The sequence below is a fragment of the Lutjanus erythropterus genome, chromosome 23 (assembly GCF_056507025.1).
Source record: "Lutjanus erythropterus isolate fLutEry1 chromosome 23, fLutEry1.hap2, whole genome shotgun sequence".
In the NCBI taxonomy this organism is placed as follows: domain Eukaryota; kingdom Metazoa; phylum Chordata; class Actinopteri; order Lutjaniformes; family Lutjanidae; genus Lutjanus; species Lutjanus erythropterus.
The window spans coordinates 344,862-369,418 of NC_139339.1; the positions used below are offsets into that span (position 1 = coordinate 344,862).

At 38.3% G+C, this 24,557-nt stretch overlaps 2 protein-coding genes across 3 annotated transcripts; both read right to left on the bottom strand.

The window, feature by feature from the left end:
- Positions 1-3,397: 3,397 nt before the first annotated feature.
- LOC146305085 (H-2 class II histocompatibility antigen, E-S beta chain-like) lies at positions 3,398-7,545 on the bottom strand. Its single transcript, XM_084712190.1, has 6 exons — positions 7,458-7,545; positions 6,746-7,018; positions 5,884-6,097; positions 5,303-5,370; positions 4,545-4,658; positions 3,398-3,937 (listed from the first exon to the last, which is right to left on the bottom strand). Exons 1-6 carry the CDS (start codon positions 7,510-7,512, stop codon positions 3,912-3,914), a joined length of 750 nt encoding a protein of 249 aa, XP_084568316.1. The 5' UTR covers positions 7,513-7,545; the 3' UTR covers positions 3,398-3,911.
- Positions 7,546-11,422: 3,877 nt separating this feature from the next.
- LOC146305086 (H-2 class II histocompatibility antigen, A-Q alpha chain-like) lies at positions 11,423-24,155 on the bottom strand. Of its 2 annotated transcripts, none has more exons than XM_084712121.1 (4): positions 24,010-24,155; positions 21,204-21,452; positions 17,620-17,904; positions 11,423-11,849 (listed from the first exon to the last, which is right to left on the bottom strand). In XM_084712121.1, exons 1-4 carry the CDS (start codon positions 24,083-24,085, stop codon positions 11,728-11,730), a joined length of 732 nt encoding a protein of 243 aa, XP_084568247.1. In that variant the 5' UTR covers positions 24,086-24,155; the 3' UTR covers positions 11,423-11,727. The 2 variants fall into 2 exon arrangements, with proteins under 2 accessions (XP_084568247.1, XP_084568248.1); XM_084712122.1 differs by having other exon boundaries at positions 21,204-21,416; positions 24,010-24,099.
- Positions 24,156-24,557: the final 402 nt, after the last annotated feature.

Sequence of the window (24,557 nt, forward strand, 5' to 3'; positions counted from 1 at the left end):
AAAAGTCATGATTAATAGACTATAAGTCTAAATTCTAAAGGTAGGTAGGTAAAGGTAAAAGTTTAAATTTTAACTAAATGTCACATTAAAAGTTAAAATGTATTGTTATAATTAATATAATATAGAAATGTGCTTCATTACAATATAAACAAAGTTAAATTCATTCATTAGTTTCTTCTTTCTTGTAAAAATACTTTTAATTGTATGTGTGTTTTTATTCATCATGTTAAAAGTCAGATTTAAAATATATTTCTCATCTCACAGCAACAGACTGTCTGTCTTGATCACTCCTTAAATCTGTTGGTTGATGTCCTACCTGCTGTCCAATCAGCGGCCGTAGTGAAGGTAGAGGGGCGGGGCTAAACACGATGATGAGGAGACAAACTGTCTGTTAATACTCAGTTAAAGTTGTTTGGATGTTCAAACAGTGAAAACAGCTGCTGTGTTCTTCACTCACACACTCAACAAGCTAACAGGCTAACCACTGCTAGCATTGTTAGCCTGTTAGCATCATTAGCCTGTTAGCATCGTTAGCCTGTTAGCATCGTTAGCCCGCTTCACATAGAAAAGACATAGACTGAACATAAGAACATGAATATAATGACATGATTAATGTAAAATAAGATGAGAAATGAGATAAAAATGAGAATATTATTGATATAAATCTCCTTCACATGAATAAAAGAAAAACACTGAATGAAGTGATCGACTCTACAGAACTTCTTTACCTCATTGGCTGGAAAAATGCAGGTGAAAAGTTTGTTTATAAATTCAAATCATAGGCCTAATCAATAATTAAATATGACTTTAAAAGTAGTGAAGTAGATTATATGGTGTAATGAATAATAATGAATAATGAAACATTTCCTTATTAGAATGATGATAAACACCTGGTGTGTCAAATCATATTGTTCATCAAATAATAATAATAATAATAATAATAATAATAATCATAATCATAATCATAATCATCATCATCGTCATCATCATCATCATCATCATCATCATCATGAATCAGTCATACTTGAGAATTAGAACAATATAAATGTGGTTGTGTAAGTTTTTGTAATCAATATTTTTTAATCAATGGTTTCCTGAAGGATTGTGGGAGAAAATGTTGATGTGAGCAGATCAGCTGTGACCTGATGATGCAGCTCTGCTGGTAGGAGGAGTCTGTTTCCTTTGTGTGACTGAGGGAAGACATGACATCATTAGATGATTATTAGATGATGAAGAGCAGGTAGGACAGGTAACAGGCTCCTCCCACTGAGCCCTGCTGCTCTCACACTCATGAACGTCACCTGTGGCAGTAAATGACTGATTTCCCATCAGTCACTGCAGGTGTCACATGACCAGTCACAGTGTCACTGGATCATTACATCATCACCAGTTAAAGTTGATCCAGACGTTCAGCCAATCAGGATCCTGTTCTGTTTGTGGAACTTCAGGTTTGAACCTTCAGTCATCAGAGAGAAAACTTTTTCATTACTTCAACTCATCATGATGATTTATCATGTTTTTATTCTGTTCAGATGACAGACGATAAAAATAACAAGTTCTTTAGACAAATATAATTAAAAACTGCTGCTGTGAATATTTATTTAAATGTTCACAAAAGATTTAAAACTTAAACACATCAAAACATCAGATTCATCTGTCAGACATCACAAGTTCATTTACTTCATTAATTAATAACTCAGTAGAATCAAAAATAAAAGAATTTAAAATAAAGATTAGTAATATTCCTGAATCATTTTATCTGATAAATAATGTGATTTTACAGAAGTGGCTCCTGGACAAAGACAGTTGAGGATCTCTGATCCAGAGATCGATCGAGTGATCGATTGTTTGAAGACGAGGAAGATCTGAGGCGTCTGTGAGTGAAGAGCATCAGATGAGATGAAGGTGCAGAGTTCAGCCTCTAGAGGGCAGCATGAGCTTTAAATCTCCTGTTAATGTCAGGAAGTCAACTCAGCTCCAATACCTGTGATCAATACTGATCAATAACCTGTCAATAAAGATCTGATATCTACAAACAGTCAGGGAGGAAAAGTCACCGACAAACAGCTGAGAGTCACTTCCAAGTTTGAAAAGGTCCAAAGTGCAGCACAGACACACGTTCTCTGAAGGTTTATCATCACTTTGATCTTTGATCAGAGAATTCAGCTGCTTTAGAACCAACAGAGAACAAAGACAGAACCATGAGAACCTGATCTCCTTCCTGTCAGCTGACGTGTTGATCAACAGACTTGATCTTCATCAATGATCAGTATATTAAACAGAGACAGAGGTGATTGATCAGTGTCGGCAGGTTGTTCAGGAACTTTTTGATCACTGACAGAAGAATCTCCTCAACAAGATCAATCAGATCAATCACACTTTATTAAAGTGATCGATTTAGTTTTGGAGCTCAGAGATGATCAATGTATTCAAGTCTTCTTCATGACATGAAGCAGCAGGTTGTTACACATCAATGTTCATCAAGCGTTTCTTCAAGGTTTGAAAAGGGTTTGGATTTGAGATGAAGAGACTGAAACTGTTTGAAAGTGTAAAATCATCACTTTGATAATCAATCAATCAAGTTGAGTTTTTAGATAAAGAAATGAAATCAGTGAGAGACGTTCTAGAGGACGACACGTCTGCTTACAGACAGGAGACACATCAGGAACTGAGCTGGTCTGCAGCACAAGAACATGAAGAAGAAATGAAAACAGCTGGAATCATCTGATATGGATATAAATGTGTGATGAAGCACAGCTGGAAACAGCTGGAATCATTTGATATGGATATAAATGTGTGATGAAGCACAGCTGGAAACAGCTGGAAACAGCTGGAAACAGCTGGAAAAGATTGAAACGTGTTTGAATCTGATTTAGTAAAAGGTGCAGGAACCTGAACAAGTCTGACATGTTTCTGTCAAACAGCAGTTTACTTCTGTTCTGTTCGTCTGCAAAGTACAAATAAAGTTCCTTCAGTTTGAATGAAGATCAGTTTTGTTGCTGCAGACATTTAAACTCCAGTTTAAAGTGTGATTTTAGAACTGGGATTAAATGATCCTGAAGTTTAAAGTGTTTGATGATGAAGTTTTTAAGATTCACAAACTTCTTTCAAACATAAAAACAGTGAATCTTTAAATGGATGAAAAACTACAGAAGTGATCAGTGATGTTTTTATAATCAATGACAGACATTCTGATGATCAATAAATGAACAGAATGATGATGATGATGATGATGATGAATAGATGAAGATGTTAGTCATGACTAGAAGCTGCTGTTCATATCATCAGTGATCAATAAAGAAACAATATTCATGTCAAAGTAACTCACTTGTTGTCACACATGGTTGATTATAGATGAGAGTGATTATTAATATCTGATCAATAAATCCACAGGCTGTCAGAGGGTTTTCTGATGGTTTATTGAAGGTTAGAAAACGTTTCACTCCAGTAAAAATAGATCAATGTAACAATCACACCACCTACGAGCCCCGAATCATTCAGATGACTGGATTATATTTGATTGATTGAGTGATTGGATACAAGAGGCTGTCAAATATTGATTGACACAGTAAAGCTTCAGAGGACATGTCCAGACTAACCCTGATCCAGGACTGTCAGAGTCCTGATGGTGTCCCACACAACTTTATTTGACCTTTATTGAAGCAGGCAGCTCATTAAGAAGACATTGTGATTTACAGCAGCAGCCTGGCAGAAGACAAAAACCTCAGAAAGTTGAACAGGAAACACTGAGACCATGAAGAGGACGGTGAGAGGACAGTCCTGGATCAGGGTTCAGAGGACACATCATCAGAGAATCAGCTGTTCAGCCGGTCCAGCAGGGGGCAGCACTGAAAACACACGAAGCAGGTCGAAGCAGCAGCTGCTTTAACTTCCATCTGACAGATCCTGGATCAGTTAGTGGGAACCAGAATCCTCCCTGGATTAAAGAAGACAAGAGACGAGGACAGGGTCAACGACATGTCATTAAAACTGGTCCAAACTGGTCTGAGACAAGGACAGGGTCGACGACATGTCATTAAAACTGGTCCAAACTGGTCTGAGACAAGGACAGGGTCGACGACATGTCATTAAAACTGGTCCAAACTGGTTTGAGACCAGAACAGGGTCAACACCACCTCATTAAAACTGGTCCGAACTGGTCTGAGACCAGAACAGGGTCAACACCACCTCATTAAAACTGGTCCGAACTGGTCTGAGACCAGGACGGGGTCAACAGCATGTCATTAAAACTGGTACAAACTGGTCTGAGACCAGGACAGGGTCAACACTACGTCATTAAAACTGGTCTAAACTGGTCTGATATTATTGTCTAAAAATATGTGAAAAAATCAGCTTGAATCACTGATACACTGAGCAGAACTAGTCTACACTACAGAAAGGAAGAGGAAACTGGTGTAAACTGGTTTTAATCTGGTATTAACAGCGTGTGTACTGGTGTAAACTGGTTTAATCTGGTATTAACAGCGTGTGTACTGGTGTAAACTGGTTTAATCTGGTATTAACAGTGTGTGTACTGGTCTGACCTCGGGCCTTCGTCTTGTAGTAGATGAATCCAGCCAGAGATAAGATCAGACCCAGGATCAGTCCTGATGCTCCGATGGCGATCTTGTTCCTCTCAGACTCAGGCATGGACGGATCTGAGGACAGACAGGTAGAGAGACGGACAGGTGAACAGACAGGTAGAGAGACAGACAGTTAGAGAGACAGACAGGTGAACAGACAGATGTACAGACAGACAGGTAGAGACAAACAGACAGGTGTAGAGACAGACAGACAGGTAGAGAGACCGACAGGTGTAGCAACAGACAGGTATAGAGACAGACAGGTGAACAGACAGATGTAGAGACAGGTGTAAAGACAGACAGGTGTAGAGACAGACAGGTATAGAGACAGACAGGTGCAGAGACAGACAGGTGCAGAGACAGACAGGTGTAGAGACAGACAGGTATAGAGACAGACAGGTGCAGAGACAGACAGATAGAGACAGACAGGTGTAGAGACAGACAGGTGCAGAGACAGACAGGTTGTGAGACAGACAGGTGTAGAGACAGATGTAGAGACAGACAGGTATAGAGACAGACAGGTGCAGAGACAGACAGGTGCAGAGACAGACAGGTGTAGAGACAGACAGGTGCAGAGACAGACAGGTGCAGAGACAGACATATAGAGACAGACAGGTGCAGAGACAGACAGGTATAGAGACAGACAGGTGTAGAGACAGACAGGTGCAGAGACAGACAGGTGTAGAGACAGACAGGTGTAGAGACAGACAGGTATTTACCCCAGTCAGTAATCAGAGGTTCTCTCAGACTGGCGTGTTCCACCACACAGGAGATCTTCTCTCCAGACCTGAAACAACACAAACCAACACATCAGAGGTTCTGACTGACTAAACTGGAACTAACTGGACCAGATTGGACCAGAACCAGGCTGGACCAGAACAACACTGGACCAGAACCAGACTGGACCTGGACCAGACTGGACCTGAACCAGGCTGGACCTGAACCAACCTCAGTCTGAACCAGACTGGATCTGAACCAACCTGGACCAGAACCAGACTGGACCAGTACCAGACTGGACCTGAACTACACTGGACCAGAACCAGACTGGACCAGAACCACACTGGACCAGAACCAGACTGGACCTGAACTACACTGGACCAGAACCAGACTGGACCAGAACCAAACTGGATCTGACTGGATCTGGACCTGACTGGATCTGGACCTGACTGTATCTGGACCTGACTGTATGTAGACCTGACTGTATGTAGACCTGACTGTATGTGGACCTGACTGGATGTGGACCTGTCTGGATCTGGACCTGACTGGATGTGGACCTGACTGTTGGTGGACGTGGACTCACCTGGGCGTGTACTCCAGGTGAGAGTGGATCTGGTAGTACCAGTCTCCGTCTGCCAGCTCATCAGTGGAAGTGACATCAGAGGTGACTTCCTGTCCGTCTCTGATCCAGCTCACTTTGATCTGTTTGGGGTAGAAGTCGTAGACGCTGCAGACCAACATGGACGGATGTTTACCAGCAGGAGGCGTCTTAGAGTGAAGGACGACGTAGGGCTTCACTGAGACACAGAGACAGTCTTATTATTATGATGGTTATTATCATTAATGTTCATTCAGTGTTATTTTCTCATGTTGGTCAGATTCAAACCAACAGTTCATGTGTTCTCTAACTATTTTATCTGTGTGAGGAACGTTAAAGCAAATTAGAAAATGACTCTGTGTCATTAAAAATATGGAATAATCAATCAGTCAGACTTTATCTGTTTAAAACTTCATGTAAACAAAATGTCACACAAAGTGCTTCATATAATAAACCCAGATCTAAAGGAATGACTTTATTCTTAAATAAAGAACTGAAATAAGAAGAGAGGAAACAGCAGAGGCAGGAAAAAAATCAAACCAAAAAGATAAATATTAATACAGATATAAATATTATAATAATATTAAACTTATACTGATATTCGATACTTTAAAGTTGCAGATATAAAACACTGTGTGTGATTATTGTGTTTTGTAGACAGAAAATTACAAACTAAACACAAAGTTAAACTGCAGTTCAGTTCTGATCCAGAATAAAAAAAACAGTTAAATCTGAATCTGAAGCAAAAGTCATGTCAGTAGAAACACTTTAACCTATCAATCAATTCACAGTTAATCAATAACATGATGATGTGATGATGTTGGATGTTAAACAAAATCAAACTCACCTGATTTAGACAGAATGTTGCTGTACCAGATCCCAATGTTGTGTTGGCAGTACCTCTCCTTCTCAGCTCTCAGCCGAGCCATATATGAAGGATCTTTGTTCCAGTTCTCTGCGTTCTTCACTCCAAACTCAGTGTATCCAACAAACTTCCCCTCACTGCTGCTGTACTTGGCGTACTCCAACTTATTGTAGTAGTAAGACGCGATTAACTCGATATCCTTCAGATCAGTGGAGTTAAAATCACAACGGGCCAGATAATACTCCATGAATCCATCTGAAGAACAAAAACAATCAGTTTGAGAATCACTAAGAATTAATGTGTGATTCAGTATGAAGTCTGTATTGATCAGTGATCAGTGTATTGATGAGAGTATTGATGAGTGATCAGTGTATTGATGAGTAATCAGTGTATTGATCAGTATATTGATGAGTGTATTGATCAGTGTATTGATCAGTATATTGATGAGAGTATTGATGAGAGTATTGATCGTACCTGCTGTGTAGAGGCTGATGAAGTATAAACAGTATAAAGTGTGTATTGATGAGAGTATTGATCAGTGTATTGATGAGAGTATTGATGAGTGATCAGTGTATTGTTGAGTGTATTGACAAGAGTATTGATGAGTGTATTGATGAGAGTATTGATCAGTGATCAGTGTGTTGATGAGAGTATTGATGAGTGATCAGTGTATTGCTGAGAGTATTGATCATACCTGCTGTGTAGAGGCTGATGAAGAGGAGGGAGAAGCTGAGAAAGGATGAAGCCATGTTCCTCTGTTCACTTGACAAACACTGACACAGTCTGACTGAGAGCTGCTCTAAAAACCAGAGGACATGATCACATGACCTCATCATCACCTGTTACCAGGCAGACGACTCTCACTCAACTCTCTCAACTCTCACACACTCAATCAATGGAGACTCTGATTATTATTATTATTATTATTATTATTATTATTATTATTATTATTATTATGTTTATTATCTGTTGCTCTATAATCACTATCTAAACTCCTCAACAACACACAAAGAAATCACACTTTTATTGACTGTTCCACATGTAACCATGCTGAAATTATTTCTTTATTTTTGTGTTGAAACCAAATCCTGATAAATATTGAGATATCTGTGTTTTAAAAACATTTATAATGTGTTTTGTAACCTGGTCAAATTGAAATGTTAATATCTGTACTGTCACTTTAAGAAGTCTGAGTTTTTCTACGTCAGCGTCACTCTCAGTTCACGCTCTGCTCACTGAGGCGAGGTTTATATTATTTTTTCTGATTGATTGATTGATTTCTGGTTGAACATTTATTTTGCTCTGTAGACAATGAAAACATAACAGTATGCAGTTATAAATGTTAGTCTTCAGACTGAACATGCAGCAGCTCATTCAAATATAAACTCTGTAAATGCATTTTTCAACAGTTTATTGTAGTCACATGCTTCCAAGTGCTACAGGGTTTCCTTTGTGTTTATCTGCTAACAGGGGCGTGATGGAGGGTGGGGGGGGGGGGGTGGAGGAGACTGCATGTTACAGAACATTTCCTTTTTTATTTTACTCATACACGTATGTATATTCTGTCTGTTCATTATTTACATTAAATATTTGAACTAGTGGTATTTATCATGCTTAAAATTCATATGCAGTAAAATACAAATGCAAAATATAAATGTGACATTTATACTTTTTATTTCATTTATTTTCATATTGTTGTTACAAATGGATGAATCAGTGAGTCGACTGTAGAAAACTGTAGTGATGATGGACACCAGGATCTGAGACCTTTAATATAAAAAGTTATATCACAAGTTATGATGTCACACTTTAACCCAGCTGACACTAACAGCTGTCTGCAGCTGTGTGTGAGTTTGATGTAAAACAGTTTACCTCAGACTGAAGGTTCCTCTCATAGATTGTATGGAACTCTATCCAGTTCTCCAATGGATCAGATAAAGAATATCACAACTTAATTCAAACTCCAGTTGGTCTGCTAATGGTTTTCATATCAGAGCTGATCTGTTGCCTACGTTAATAATTTGATTTGATTTGAAATGAAATTAAAACAAAGACAGACAGAGGTGTGTTAATAATACTTGGCAAAGATCGTGCAGGTGGATTTACTATTTTACACCAGTGCAGTTGCCATTTTTGCCAAGTCTGCAAGGACAGTGTCAACACCACATCATTAAAACTGGTCCAAACTGGTCTGAAATTCTTGTCTAAAAATATGTGAAAAAATCAGCTTGAATCACTGATACACTGAGCAGAACTAGTCTACATAGAACTACTAATAGCAAATGCACTTTCACCTGGTCTGTGCAGCCGTGGGCAGGAAGACTGAAAGTGGAGGCAAAACGAAGGCGTGGCCCGGGACATTTGTCTTCTGTTTGATGCATTGGAGTAAAAACCACTTGCACTTTAGACCAGCTAAAACCTGGTCGAAGCACAAAGTCTGTGGCACAACTGGTCTGAATGCACAAGATAACACCTGGTACATTTGACTGACACACACACACACACACACACACACACACACACACACACACACACACACACACACACACACACACACATCTCCACAATCATAAAACGCATTTAATTTATGTTAAACAGATGTGTGTGTGTGTGTGTGTGTGTGTGTGTATGTGTGTGTGTGTGTGTGTGTGTGTGTGTGTGTGTGTGTGTGTGTGTGTGTGTTTAAAGTTAATCTTATTAATAAGAAAAAAAAAATATTATTATAATTATAAATCCTAATAAATCTAAACAGTCCTGTGAAGGGTTCACAGAACAGGATCACAGCTGTCAGATCATCTTTAACAGATCAGTCACATTGTTTGTGTCTGTGTGTTTGTTGGGATCCAGAAAAAAACAAGTATTAAACTATTATGATCTAAAACACACAAAATGAACGAGACATTATATCTGAGTATAAGACCAGTCTGACCTGAGGAGAAACAGGTGTGTGTGCTTCTGTCAGAGCTGGTTGGATATAACTGTGTGTAATGTTGGACACTTCAAACTTCAGAAACACTTTCTGATTCTGTTTCCTACACTCAGAATACTGTTATCAGGACAGAGGAGTGAGGATGATGATGATTAGAGGAAGAGGAGATGAAGGCGGAGTACAGTCTGCTGTATATCAGCTCCTCAACACAGCTCATGTGTGACAGCTGTCAGGTTGAGATGGCAGCTTCACGTCCAGACTGGATCAGTTCATCTCCTCCACCCTCTCCTCAGGTAGCAGAGCTGCATAATGATGATGATGATGAGGATGATGATGATGATGAATTATAAAATACAGAACAATTTCAAGGTGCTTCAGTGTAAAACCAGTTACATTTCTGCATGATATTTATGGTTCATTTATATTCATGTAAAATAAACTATTTCCACATGAAGCTGTTATAGAGACGTTCTGCTGTCTTCATATATTTCATGTTCTCACACTTTCACTTCTCAAACCAGGAGATCTGTCTCCTCACTAAAAAATCTCTTCTCTTTGTTTCCTCTTAAAGGTGATGAGAGCTGACTTTCTGATTGGTTTATTGTGTGTTCAGCCTTAACTTGCTGATGAATTGTTGAAGGCACTTGGTCACAGCTGATAGATGAATCCTGCTGTGTGCTGCTGGTCTAAGGGGAGAGACAGGATATGATACTCCTGCTGTTGGCACAAGACAACAAAGATGGATCTGAACACACCTTGGATGAGTGTAAGTCAGAGTCCACAGAGTGTAAGAGTAGGATGATAAGTTATAAATATACATTCATCTTATAGAGCAAAGACACAAAGGAGGCTGACTTGTGGTGAGTCTTATCAGAAGTTTTCTATTCTGAAAAGGAAGGACAACCAGATGAAACTCAAAAGTCCAACACAGGAAAAAGCAGCTGTGTGGTCAAAGGATGTGGAACCAGTTTATTCTTTATCAAACAATCATTGGATAAGAAACAATCCTGTGAGAAAACTTCCCTCTTTTCAGGATATAATAGATAAGTTCATAAAAAGTTCAACACAGAATTTTCCCACTACAGTGGATCTAAATGATAGCAGGTAGAGAATGAAGTCAGTATATCTGGAGTTTATTCTGAAGATTCATGTTGTGCTCTAAACAAACATCACTGTGACTGTTGTCTGATCCAAGAGGAGCAGAACATAACCTTCCTGTGTGCTGATAGGTGATTGGTCCAGGTAGAACAGACTGATGCTGACAGAGAGAGGCTGTATTATATGAGTGTGTTCAGTCACACCAGTTCATTCAGTCACCACTTAAACTGGAACAACTGTTCAACTTCACAGCCAACGCTAATTAATGTTAGCAGGATAATATTAACATTAATGTTATATATTAATATATTAATAAGAGCACAATCCAGTGAGTCTGTTTATTAACTTAGTTTTGTTGTTCCTGTTATCTTTCCTCTTGATTCATCCAGAAATACATCACTTCTTAAATCAGTTTAAATGAAAGTGATGAAGATCAAATCTACAGTTATCAGTCTGTGAGAAAATATATTCTGAAGTTTATATGAAGTTTATATGACCTGAGAGTCAAAGGTCAGTGTTTCTGACCATCTGCTGTGACTCAACAAGTAAACTACAAGACAGAATTTAGTTTTATACTGAAATCAGTTTAACAGATTTCTTCAGTTTGAACAGAAGGAATAATGACAAACAAATAATTCATTTAATGTTTATATGAGACTGTGAATATTGTGATAGGATAGACTTGAAAAATGTGAACTGCTCCTTTAAATTTTATGACATCTAAATGAAAATAAAACCTTTAAAGACTAAATTTATTTCAACAGTTTCAGTTACAATTATTCAGCTTTTCTCATTTATACAGAAGATACTGGATTAGATTTGAAGCAAAACATGAAGAAAATCTGTGAAACACAGAAAAACAGAAGGCTTTTTACTGAAATTTACAAGATTACAGACTTTTAATCTTCAGCCTGATGACATCATCAGTCCCAACCAATCAGCTGCACTCGTTTCCTTTGATGAGGAAGAAGGTTCCAGCAGCCACACCGAGCAGACCGACAGTCAGACCGAGTCCACAGAACACTGCAGGTCCAATACTGGGCTGAGTCTTCTCAACATCTGGAGACAGAAAACACACACACACATTAACACACTGCTTCACCTCCACATCTGGAGACAGAAAACACACACAAACATTAACACGCTGCTTCACCTCCACATCTGGAGACAGAAAACACACACAAACATTAACACGCTGCTTCACCTCCACATCTGGAGACAGAAAACACACACAGACATTAACACGCTGCTTCACCTCCACATCTGGAGACAGAAAACACACACAGACATTAACACACTGCAGCTGCTTCACCTCCACATCTGGAGACAGAAAACACACACAGACATTAACACACTGCAGCTGCTTCACCTCCACATCTGGAGACAGAAAACACACACAAACATTAACACACTGCTTCACCTCCACATCTGGAGACAGAAAACACACACAAACATTAACACACTGCTTCACCTCCACATCTGGAGACAGAAAACACACACAGACATTAACACACTGCAGCTGCTTCACCTCCACATCTGGAGACAGAAAACACACACAAACATTAACACACTGCTTCACCTCCACATCTGGAGACAGAAAACACACACAAACATTAACACACTGCTTCACCTCCACATCTGGAGACAGAAAACACACACAAACATTAACACACTGCAGCTGCTTCACCTCCACATCTGGAGACAGAAAACACACACAAACATTAACACACTGCTTCACCTCCACATCTGGAGACAGAAAACACACACAGACATTAACACACTGCTTCACCTCCACATCTGGAGACAGAAAACACACACAAACATTAACACACTGCTTCACCTCCACATCTGGAGACAGAAAACACACACACACATTAACACACTGCAGCTGCTTCACCTCCACATCTGGAGACAGAAAACACACACAAACATTAACACACTGCAGCTGCTTCACCTCCACATCTGGAGACAGAAAACACACACAAACATTAACACACTGCAGCTGCTTCACCTCAACATCTGGAGACAGAAAACACACACAGACATTAACACACTGCTTCACCTCCACATCTGGAGACAGAAAACACACACAAACATTAACACACTGCAGCTGCTTCACCTCCACATCTGGAGACAGAAAACACACACAAACATTAACACACTGCAGCTGCTTCACCTCCACATCTGGAGACAGAAAACACACACAAACATTAACACACTGCTTCACCTCCACATCTGGAGACAGAAAACACACACAGACATTAACACACTGCAGCTGCTTCACCTCCACATCTGGAGACAGAAAACACACACAAACATTAACACACTGCTTCACCTCCACATCTGGAGACAGAAAACACACACAAACATTAACACACTGCTTCACCTCCACATCTGGAGACAGAAAACACACACAAACATTAACACACTGCAGCTGCTTCACCTCCACATCTGGAGACAGAAAACACACACAAACATTAACACACTGCTTCACCTCCACATCTGGAGACAGAAAACACACACAGACATTAACACACTGCTTCACCTCCACATCTGGAGACAGAAAACACACACAAACATTAACACACTGCTTCACCTCCACATCTGGAGACAGAAAACACACACACACATTAACACACTGCAGCTGCTTCACCTCCACATCTGGAGACAGAAAACACACACAAACATTAACACACTGCAGCTGCTTCACCTCCACATCTGGAGACAGAAAACACACACAAACATTAACACACTGCAGCTGCTTCACCTCAACATCTGGAGACAGAAAACACACACAGACATTAACACACTGCTTCACCTCCACATCTGGAGACAGAAAACACACACAAACATTAACACACTGCAGCTGCTTCACCTCCACATCTGGAGACAGAAAACACACACAAACATTAACACACTGCAGCTGCTTCACCTCCACATCTGGAGACAGAAAACACACACAAACATTAACACACTGCTTCACCTCCACATCTGGAGACAGAAAACACGCACAAACATTAACACACTGCTTCATCTCAACATCTGGAGACAGAAAACACACACAAACATTAACACACTGCAGCTGCTTCACCTCCACATCTGGAGACAGAAAACACACACAAACATTAACACACTGCTTCATCTCAACATCTGGAGACAGAAAACACACACAAACATTAACACACTGCAGCTGCTTCACCTCCACATCTGGAGACAGAAAACACACACAAACATTAACACACTGCAGCTGCTTCACCTCCACATCTGGAGACAGAAAACACACACAAACATTAACACACTGCTTCACCTCCACATCTGGAGACAGAAAACACACACAAACATTAACACACTGCAGCTGCTTCACCTCAACATCTGGAGACAGAAAACACACACACACATTAACACACTGCTTCACCTCCACATCTGGAGACAGAAAACACACACAAACATTAACACACTGCTTCATCTCAACATCTGGAGACAGAAAACACACACAAACATTAACACACTGCTTCATCTCAACATCTGGAGACAGAAAACACACACAAACATTAACACACTGCAGCTGCTTCACCTCCACATCTGGAGACAGAAAACACACACAAACATTAACACACTGCAGCTGCTTCACCTCAACATCTGGAGACAGAAAACACACACACACATTAACACACTGCTTCACCTCCACATCTGGAGACAGAAAACACACACAAACATTAACACACTGCTTCACCTCCACATCTGGAGACAGAAAACACGCACAAACATTAACACACTGCTTCATCTCAACATCTGGAGACAGAAAACACACACAAACATTAACACACTGCAGCTGCTTCACCTCCACATCTGGAGACAGAAAACACACACAAACATTAACACACTGCTTCACCTCCACATCTGGAGACAGAAAACACACACAAACATTAACACACTGCTGCTGCTTCACCTCCACATCTGGAGACAGAAAACACACACAAACATTAACACACTGATTCACCTCCACATCTGGAGACAGAAAACACACACAAACATTAACACACTGCAGCTGCTTCACCTCCACATCTGGAGACAGAAAACACACACAAACATTAACACACTGCAGCTGCTTCACCTCCACATCTGGAGACAGAAAACACACACAAACATTAACACACTGCTTCACCTCCACATCTGGAGACAGAAAACACACACAGACATTAACACACTGCTTCACCTCCACATCTGGAGACAGAAAACACACACAAACATTAACACACTGCTTCACCTCCACATCTGGAGACAGAAAACACACACACACATTAACACACTGCAGCTGCTTCACCTCCACATCTGGAGACAGAAAACACACACAAACATTAACACACTGCAGCTGCTTCACCTCCACATCTGGAGACAGAAAACACACACAAACATTAACACACTGCAGCTGCTTCACCTCAACATCTGGAGACAGAAAACACACACAGACATTAACACACTGCTTCACCTCCACATCTGGAGACAGAAAACACACACAAACATTAACACACTGCAGCTGCTTCACCTCCACATCTGGAGACAGAAAACACACACAAACATTAACACACTGCAGCTGCTTCACCTCCACATCTGGAGACAGAAAACACACACAAACATTAACACACTGCTTCACCTCCACATCTGGAGACAGAAAACACACACAGACATTAACACACTGCAGCTGCTTCACCTCCACATCTGGAGACAGAAAACACACACAAACATTAACACACTGCTTCACCTCCACATCTGGAGACAGAAAACACACACAAACATTAACACACTGCTTCACCTCCACATCTGGAGACAGAAAACACACACAAACATTAACACACTGCAGCTGCTTCACCTCCACATCTGGAGACAGAAAACACACACAAACATTAACACACTGCTTCACCTCCACATCTGGAGACAGAAAACACACACAGACATTAACACACTGCTTCACCTCCACATCTGGAGACAGAAAACACACACAAACATTAACACACTGCTTCACCTCCACATCTGGAGACAGAAAACACACACACACATTAACACACTGCAGCTGCTTCACCTCCACATCTGGAGACAGAAAACACACACAAACATTAACACACTGCAGCTGCTTCACCTCCACATCTGGAGACAGAAAACACACACAAACATTAACACACTGCAGCTGCTTCACCTCAACATCTGGAGACAGAAAACACACACAGACATTAACACACTGCTTCACCTCCACATCTGGAGACAGAAAACACACACAAACATTAACACACTGCAGCTGCTTCACCTCCACATCTGGAGACAGAAAACACACACAAACATTAACACACTGCAGCTGCTTCACCTCCACATCTGGAGACAGAAAACACACACAAACATTAACACACTGCTTCACCTCCACATCTGGAGACAGAAAACACGCACAAACATTAACACACTGCTTCATCTCAACATCTGGAGACAGAAAACACACACAAACATTAACACACTGCAGCTGCTTCACCTCCACATCTGGAGACAGAAAACACACACAAACATTAACACACTGCTTCATCTCAACATCTGGAGACAGAAAACACACACAAACATTAACACACTGCAGCTGCTTCACCTCCACATCTGGAGACAGAAAACACACACAAACATTAACACACTGCAGCTGCTTCACCTCCACATCTGGAGACAGAAAACACACACAAACATTAACACACTGCTTCACCTCCACATCTGGAGACAGAAAACACACACAAACATTAACACACTGCAGCTGCTTCACCTCAACATCTGGAGACAGAAAACACACACACACATTAACACACTGCTTCACCTCCACATCTGGAGACAGAAAACACACACAAACATTAACACACTGCTTCATCTCAACATCTGGAGACAGAAAACACACACAAACATTAACACACTGCTTCATCTCAACATCTGGAGACAGAAAACACACACAAACATTAACACACTGCAGCTGCTTCACCTCCACATCTGGAGACAGAAAACACACACAAACATTAACACACTGCAGCTGCTTCACCTCAACATCTGGAGACAGAAAACACACACAGACATTAACACACTGCAGCTGCTTCACCTCCACATCTGGAGACAGAAAACACACACAAACATTAACACACTGCAGCTGCTTCACCTCAACATCTGGAGACAGAAAACACACACACACATTAACACACTGCTTCACCTCCACATCTGGAGACAGAAAACACACACAAACATTAACACACTGCTTCATCTCAACATCTGGAGACAGAAAACACACACAAACATTAACACACTGCAGCTGCTTCACCTCCACATCTGGAGACAGAAAACACACACAAACATTAACACACTGCAGCTGCTTCACCTCAACATCTGGAGACAGAAAACACACACACACATTAACACACTGCTTCACCTCCACATCTGGAGACAGAAAACACACACAAACATTAACACACTGCTTCACCTCCACATCTGGAGACAGAAAACACGCACAAACATTAACACACTGCTTCATCTCAACATCTGGAGACAGAAAACACACACAAACATTAACACACTGCAGCTGCTTCACCTCCACATCTGGAGACAGAAAACACACACAAACATTAACACACTGCTTCACCTCCACATCTGGAGACAGAAAACACACACAGACATTAACACACTGCTTCACCTCCACATCTGGAGACAGAAAACACACACAAACATTAACACACTGCTTCACCTCCACATCTGGAGACAGATGTGTAGTTTGGTCAGTTAATGAGGTGTTTGTCAGTGAATTTAAATAAAGTTTTCTCACCCCAGAATCCTGTCAGTGGTTGGTCGAGGGACAGATGTTTGACTCTACAGCTGTACATGTCTCCCAGCTGTGGGATGAACTCCAGTCTGGAGAACTGGTTGAAGGAACCGTCTTTGTTTGGGTAGGGAACGTTGACGCTGGTTCCTTCAGTCACGTTCTCTCCGTTCTTCGTCCAGTAGAACTTTACAGGAGCAGGATAGAAACCAGTCACATGACAGATGAGGGTGTTCTTCTCTCCAGGTTCCACATTGTCTCTGGGGTAGATCATCGGAGTGGAGGGAACATCTGGACACAAACACAGAGAACTTCAGGATCTTCAGGATCACATGGGGGGGGGGGGTATACAGGGCGTCCATAAAGTTTCTTTACAATTTAACCAGTTTATTACAAAAGCAAATGAATGTTTAATAAACCTCTACATGGGAACCATTAGTTGCATGAAGCACATCAAGACTGTACTCGATTTCTTGCCGTGTTCACTGTAGCACAGCCTCATCAATAGTGTATTGTGACCTAATATTATAATGTATCATTCATGTTTAGAAGTTGAGTTTTGAAACAAATTGCAACAAAATTTGCATCAATTTTCATTTTATGTTTACATAAAACATTTGGTAACTGAAGTCTTCTTCATTCCACTCATGTCTGTTCACTAAATATGAAGCTACCGTCAGCAGCTGTTAAGCTCAGCTTATCATAAAGACTGGAAACAGTGAAACAGCTGATCTAAGTCTGTCCAGAGGAAACTGTAAAGCTCCCTGATTAACAGGAAGTGTAAAGTTGCACTTCAACAATCAGCTCTCAGTCGAGTGTTGGAGCCAAAGTCCAGTCAGCATATTCCAAAATATTGAAAAGGTTTCACATCTCAAGTCTTCAAGTCAAGGAGAACAAAATACTTTGTAATACTGTCAACAATAAATTAAAAGCATTAACTTTATTAGTCAGTGAAAATGAGACACCTTTACTCAGAACTGATATTTGAGGAGGAGTGATTGAAACTTTAGACAGATTGATTACTGGTGATTGAGTATATATTGTGTGTCCTGGGATCTCCTGGGCTGTGCTCTTCTCTCGATTGCCCCGCCTCGTTCTCCTCTTCCACGTTGGTATGGGCGGGATGGATCCAAAAAAGTCACTCTGTGATTGGTTGGAGGATCTTCATTCTCACTTTGTGTGTTTGAGTTGTGACTCACAGATGAGGGACACTGATCACGTTGATGAGAGACACCTGTTCTGGTTCTGGTTCTGGTTCTCAGTTTCCATCTATAGGTTGGTTTCTGCTGTTGGTAGATTTGTTCCATCTTTCAAATCATGTTCATATTATTCTCATCTTATACTGTTTGAGTTTTATTTGAAATGAATGTAATGAGTTCATCATTTTCTCCTCAACAACATGTGAGACAAATAAATCTAAAGTGAAATGTGAATATTTTGTCCTCCTTCACTTGAAGACTTGACAGGTTCTACCTTTTCAATATGAAAGTTCAAAGTGGAGAAGTTTGAAGTTCAGTGTTTTGCTCAAAGACATTTTATTTCTTGCACTCAAAAGAAACACATTTATGTAAAAATAAAACTAAAAAAGTTTTAAACAAAAAAGTTTTTACAAATAATGTAATAATAACAATAATAATAACAATAATAATAATAATAATAATAATAATAATAATAATAATAATAATAATAATAATACATTATTATTATTATTATTGTTGTTGTTGTTGTTGTTGTTAATTCATTTATTTATTTATTTATTTATTGCATAGAAATAGAAATAATAATATTTGTTTAAAAACACAATTTAATAAATTTTAAAGTTGAATATTTCACAGCTGTAACATTTTCATTTCCTTTTGGAGTCAACAAAGTACTCTTATTATTAATGTAATGTCAATGTTTTTTATTAATTTTCTATTCTGGTATTTGTATTTTTACTTTGTGTTTTTAGAAACTGATCATTTGTACTTGTACTTTACTTGGTATGTCTATTTTATGCTACTTTGTACTTCTACTCAACTACACCTGAGACAATAACTCTATTTTTTACTCCACTACATTTATCTGATAAATTTACTCATTAGTTACTTTTTGGATTATATTTGTTCATGTCCTTCTTGTCCAATGAAAACCATGTATTTCCAAATTTGGTGATTTTGAATTTGACATTTTCTGATAACCTGATGGATTGATGCTGTGTGAGTTGAGTGACTTTATTATTGATTCATATTTTTTATTCATTAATGTTTAAAACATGTTGGTTATGAATAAAAGCAGTGCAGTGGTGAGAAAACACAGCTGGTTAAAGAAGAAAAGACTCAGACCTTCCTGAGTAAAAAGGTAAGATATTGTTTTTATTGTGCTTCATGTTGGTTTGTGAAAACTAAGATATCATTTGAATTTATCAGGAGACATGTTACTTACAGAGTTAAAAAAAACAACAACTTTATAATACAAACTGCAAGATCAAGTAAGAGGATGATGATGATGATGATGATGATGATGATGATGAGGAAAATGATGGATTTGAGAATAATAACACCTGTGGATTCTAATGTTTTAAATCTGAACTGTGAGTCTGACTGAAAATAGAAGAAATATTTCTGTGGAGGATTTTACAGCTGTGGTTGTGGTTCATTCTGAATTCATATTATTAAATATGATTTATCATATATATTTGTCTGTTATATTGTATAACAAAGCTCACATCTTGTGCTGCTGTTGAAATCTGTAGGTTTGAAGACGTGTGTCGACTCTGTTTGTTCTTCATCTCAGCAGTGAATGAAAATGTTTGTTTGTGGTTTTAAAAACTGTAAAACTTATTTTTACATCTATAAATAATACAATACTTTTACCTTCTTCTCTCCTGTGGATCGTCTGTCTTCTTCTTTCACTGTCATAGTCATTATCTGTCTCTTCTATTGTTTCTACTGTATCTGATGAGTGCAGCTGAGCAAACGATCCTCATGATGTCACAAGCTGAGGTCAGGTAATATGGCGGCGCTCTTAGTATGGAATCTAATCTAATCTTTTTCTCTTAAATGATCACATTTATCATGTCTGTTATATAACTGCTGGTTAGAGGTGAATCCATCTAGTGAACATCTTGGTTGACTGTTTCATGTCCTCTTTAAAGGTCATGATGTCAGTCAGACTGAATGGGCGGGGCTACTGTGAGGTCACTGAGTGACTGGAGACAGAGACGCCATGTTTGTCTCAACAGGCCTGATCACAGCAGTGTTTCTACTGTTCATGGTTTACTGAAGAGGTTTCAAAATAATACTTCAATAATAAAATAATAAAATGTCCACCTGCTCACTGCTGCCCTCTGGTCTGATTTGTTAAAGCAGAAATAAAGTCATGTGATCACAGATCAGCAAAAATAAACATTAGAGTTGGACTGTAAATATCCACAAAGAGAAAATCAATCAATAAATAATTAAATAAGAATAACAAATACATGAGGACATTTTAACAAAATAATGAAATGACTTTTAAAAAGATTATTCTGAAAACAAGTTCCTGAAATTCAGTTTAAAAAGTTTAAATGAGGAATTTAGAACAGAAGTGTGAGACGTGTTTGTCTTTACCTCGTTCTTTTGGGAAGTCCTTTAAGGCTTCACGAGAGTTTTTCAGGTTGTGTTTGCAGGTCTCTTGATCAGCCACAGCTTGTTCATAAGTTCCCTCCCTGTAGCTGGAAGGATCTACAAAGTTGGGCCGAGGCTCCACTCCTTTCTTGTTGATGAAGTCTGCGTACCACAACTCTTCACCATCCAGAGCGTACATGACCTCTCCATCAGACTCTGAACAGCCAACGATTTCAATGTCCCCATGAAGAACTGAAGACAAACACAAACAGATTCAGCTGCTGAAACACTGACTGACTGTTTAGTTTAATTTATTTGCATATTATATATACATATAAAAAACTAATAACATTGTGAGGAGAGGTTATGAAGATAATTCCCATATTTAAATAACAGCAGTCAAACTTCAAAATGTCCAGAAAGAGTCCTGATATAAAATTAATGTATAGAAATGAATGTTTACAAGTTGTGTTGCATTATAATGTTCTACAAATCTTTGATAATTACAGACTTTTTCAGATGTTCTTTGAACGATGATAATGTTTGTTGTAGTGATGGAGGCAGATTGTTCCACACAGATGTTCCTCTGTATTTTAACATGTGATGTGATTCAGGGACGTCTGATAGTATGGAAGATCAACATCCTTTGAATGTCTTTAATAATATGAGTGAATGTCTGAGGAAAATTTTAAATCTAAAATCTGCTATGTGTAAATATTTATATATGAACACACACATCTGGTTTATGTTCATATTAAAGATTGATATCAGTTTGTATTTTATAAAAAGAGGAGCAGATGAATCAGATCTTTGAACAAAGTTCATCTCAAACATTTCTTTTGGATTATCAACATCTTATTAAGAAAAGTGGGACATGTATCAGTCCACAGTGTTACAGTACATAATGTAAGAATAAATTAAACTGTAATAAAAAGTTAAAATACAAGAATGATTTATTAATGAACAAACTCAAAACTCAGAATAACTTCAGTGTTTTTTCAGACAAAGACAATCTGATATTTCCACATTAATTTTTCATCTACTGTGACTCCTGAGGAATTTAATATGAAGAACCTGAAGAGTTATTTCAATATTGTCAATAAATAATTTTGTTTCCTCTTTTGTATACTTTTTATTTTTGTTACAGAATATTATAAAATTATATTTATTTATATTAAGAGAGAAACTGTTCATCTGAAACCATCTAGAGATTAATGATCAGTCTTCAGAATTTTCATGTGAAATAATAAAACATGAGTCATCAGTAAATAACAGAGACAGGACATTATCACAGAACCTCCATCATTCATATATATCAAAAACAAGAGAGAACCAGGGATAGAACCCTGAGGAACCTCACAGAACACCTTAACTCTGTTTGAATCCTGTGTATTTATAGATTCATGTTGTTCCTTGTCCTTTAAATCATCAGTCAAACATTTCAGAGCAACATGATGAAAAACATATTTTTGTAGTTTAGCAATAAGGATGTTTTTATCGATAGTTTCAAAGGCTTTTGATGAGTCTGAGAATATGAAGAGAGAATTTGTTTTATTGTCTAAAGCTGTAGAGATTTTATTAACAAACTGCAGGAGAAACATTTGTTTCTGAAAACCATATTGATGACTGAACAGTATTTTGTTCTCATCTAAATATTTTTTAATTCTTGAATATACTAGTTCGTCTAGAACTTTAGAGAAACTGTGTAAAACAGATATACAGGACTATAATCAGTAAATATGTTAGAATCACCTGATTTAAATAACAGAATGACTTTAATTAATTTCAGGTTACTTTGTAAAATCATCTGTTTTTAGGGATGAATTTAAAACTCAACAATCTTTACAGAGCAGATCTTATTTCATCACGTTCTGCAGTTAGTATCATGTTTTCATATCCAGTATAATGTCATGTTCTTCTTTAGAGGTGGAGGTCAAACACACTGATGTGAGGATGGATTCATCTTTACTCTGTATTTATAATTAAGAAACCAACATTAACAAAGAAATAACTGAAGCTGTTTATGTCAGAAAGATGAGTGATATTTCCTTCAACATCACATAACTGAGATGAGAAAATTGTGGAGGCTTTTTCTTATTAATTATTAATTTATTAATGAGGTACCATGTTTTTTATATCATTACAGGATTGTTCAAATTTCAAGAAAATAGTTTTTGTTTGTTTGTTTTTTACAGTTTGTAGTAATTTTGTTAAACATCAATATTGAATATGGTGTTCATAACAACACATATTTTATATAATTAATTCATTTTAATAGAAGATCTTTGTAGACCTGCAGTGATCCAGGGTTCAGAATTTTTAGGCTGACATTTGTAAAAAAGTATAAAACTTAATTTATCAAATCTGGATGTAAATATTTTCATGAATATAAGATTCAGTCTCCTGATTTTTAGAAAACTTCTTCCATGAAGTTTCCTCCATCAGTAAATGACTTTTCATTCTTTTCATCCTCACATCAGATTTATCTTATGGATCAGTTAAATAATTAAATATTGAAAAATGATCAGAAATGTCAGTTAACAATAATCCAGAGCTGATGTATGATCAAAAATAATTTGTAAATATATTATCAATCAAAGTTGTAGATTTATTTGTTGTCCTAGTTGGTTTATAGATGAGATGATGAAAATAAGATGCATAAAGAATATTCAGGAAGTCAGATGATAAATTAGACTCATTTTTAATAAAATCAATGTTAAAATATCCAAGAAGAACGAACACCTGTCTGTCTGACTGTCTGTCTGTCTGTCTGTAGTTTACAGTTTGTCTGTGTGAGACAGAAACTTACCATCAGCTGAGACACAGAGGACACAGGAGAGGACCAGGACCATCTTCATCATCATCTTCATCATCATCATCATCATCTCTCTGTAGACCTGAACCAGTATGAACCAGTATAAAGTCTGAACCAGTATGAACCAGTCTGGAGTCTGAACCAGTCTGAAGTGTGAGGAGGACTGAGAGAAACTCAGCAGCAGCTGAACTCTTACACACACAGCAGCCAATCAGAGAGCAGAGATAACATGATGTCATCAGTGTCCAGGTAGAGACACACTGCTGCTGCTGAACTGTGATATACAGACAACCTGATCAATAATCAATAACATCTTCAGACAGCCTTTTCAAAATAAAGTTTCTTATTTTATGATCAAACCTGAAACTTTGTTTAATTTTAATTTTAATTTTTCAAAATAAAGCGTTTAACCTCAGATCTTACAGTTTAATCTGCAACATTTTATATCAGATGAGACGATTCTGAAACACAAAGACACTAAATCACTGAGAATTTAAATTCAAATGTTTTCTATTTTCATCTGAATACAAACATCAACATTT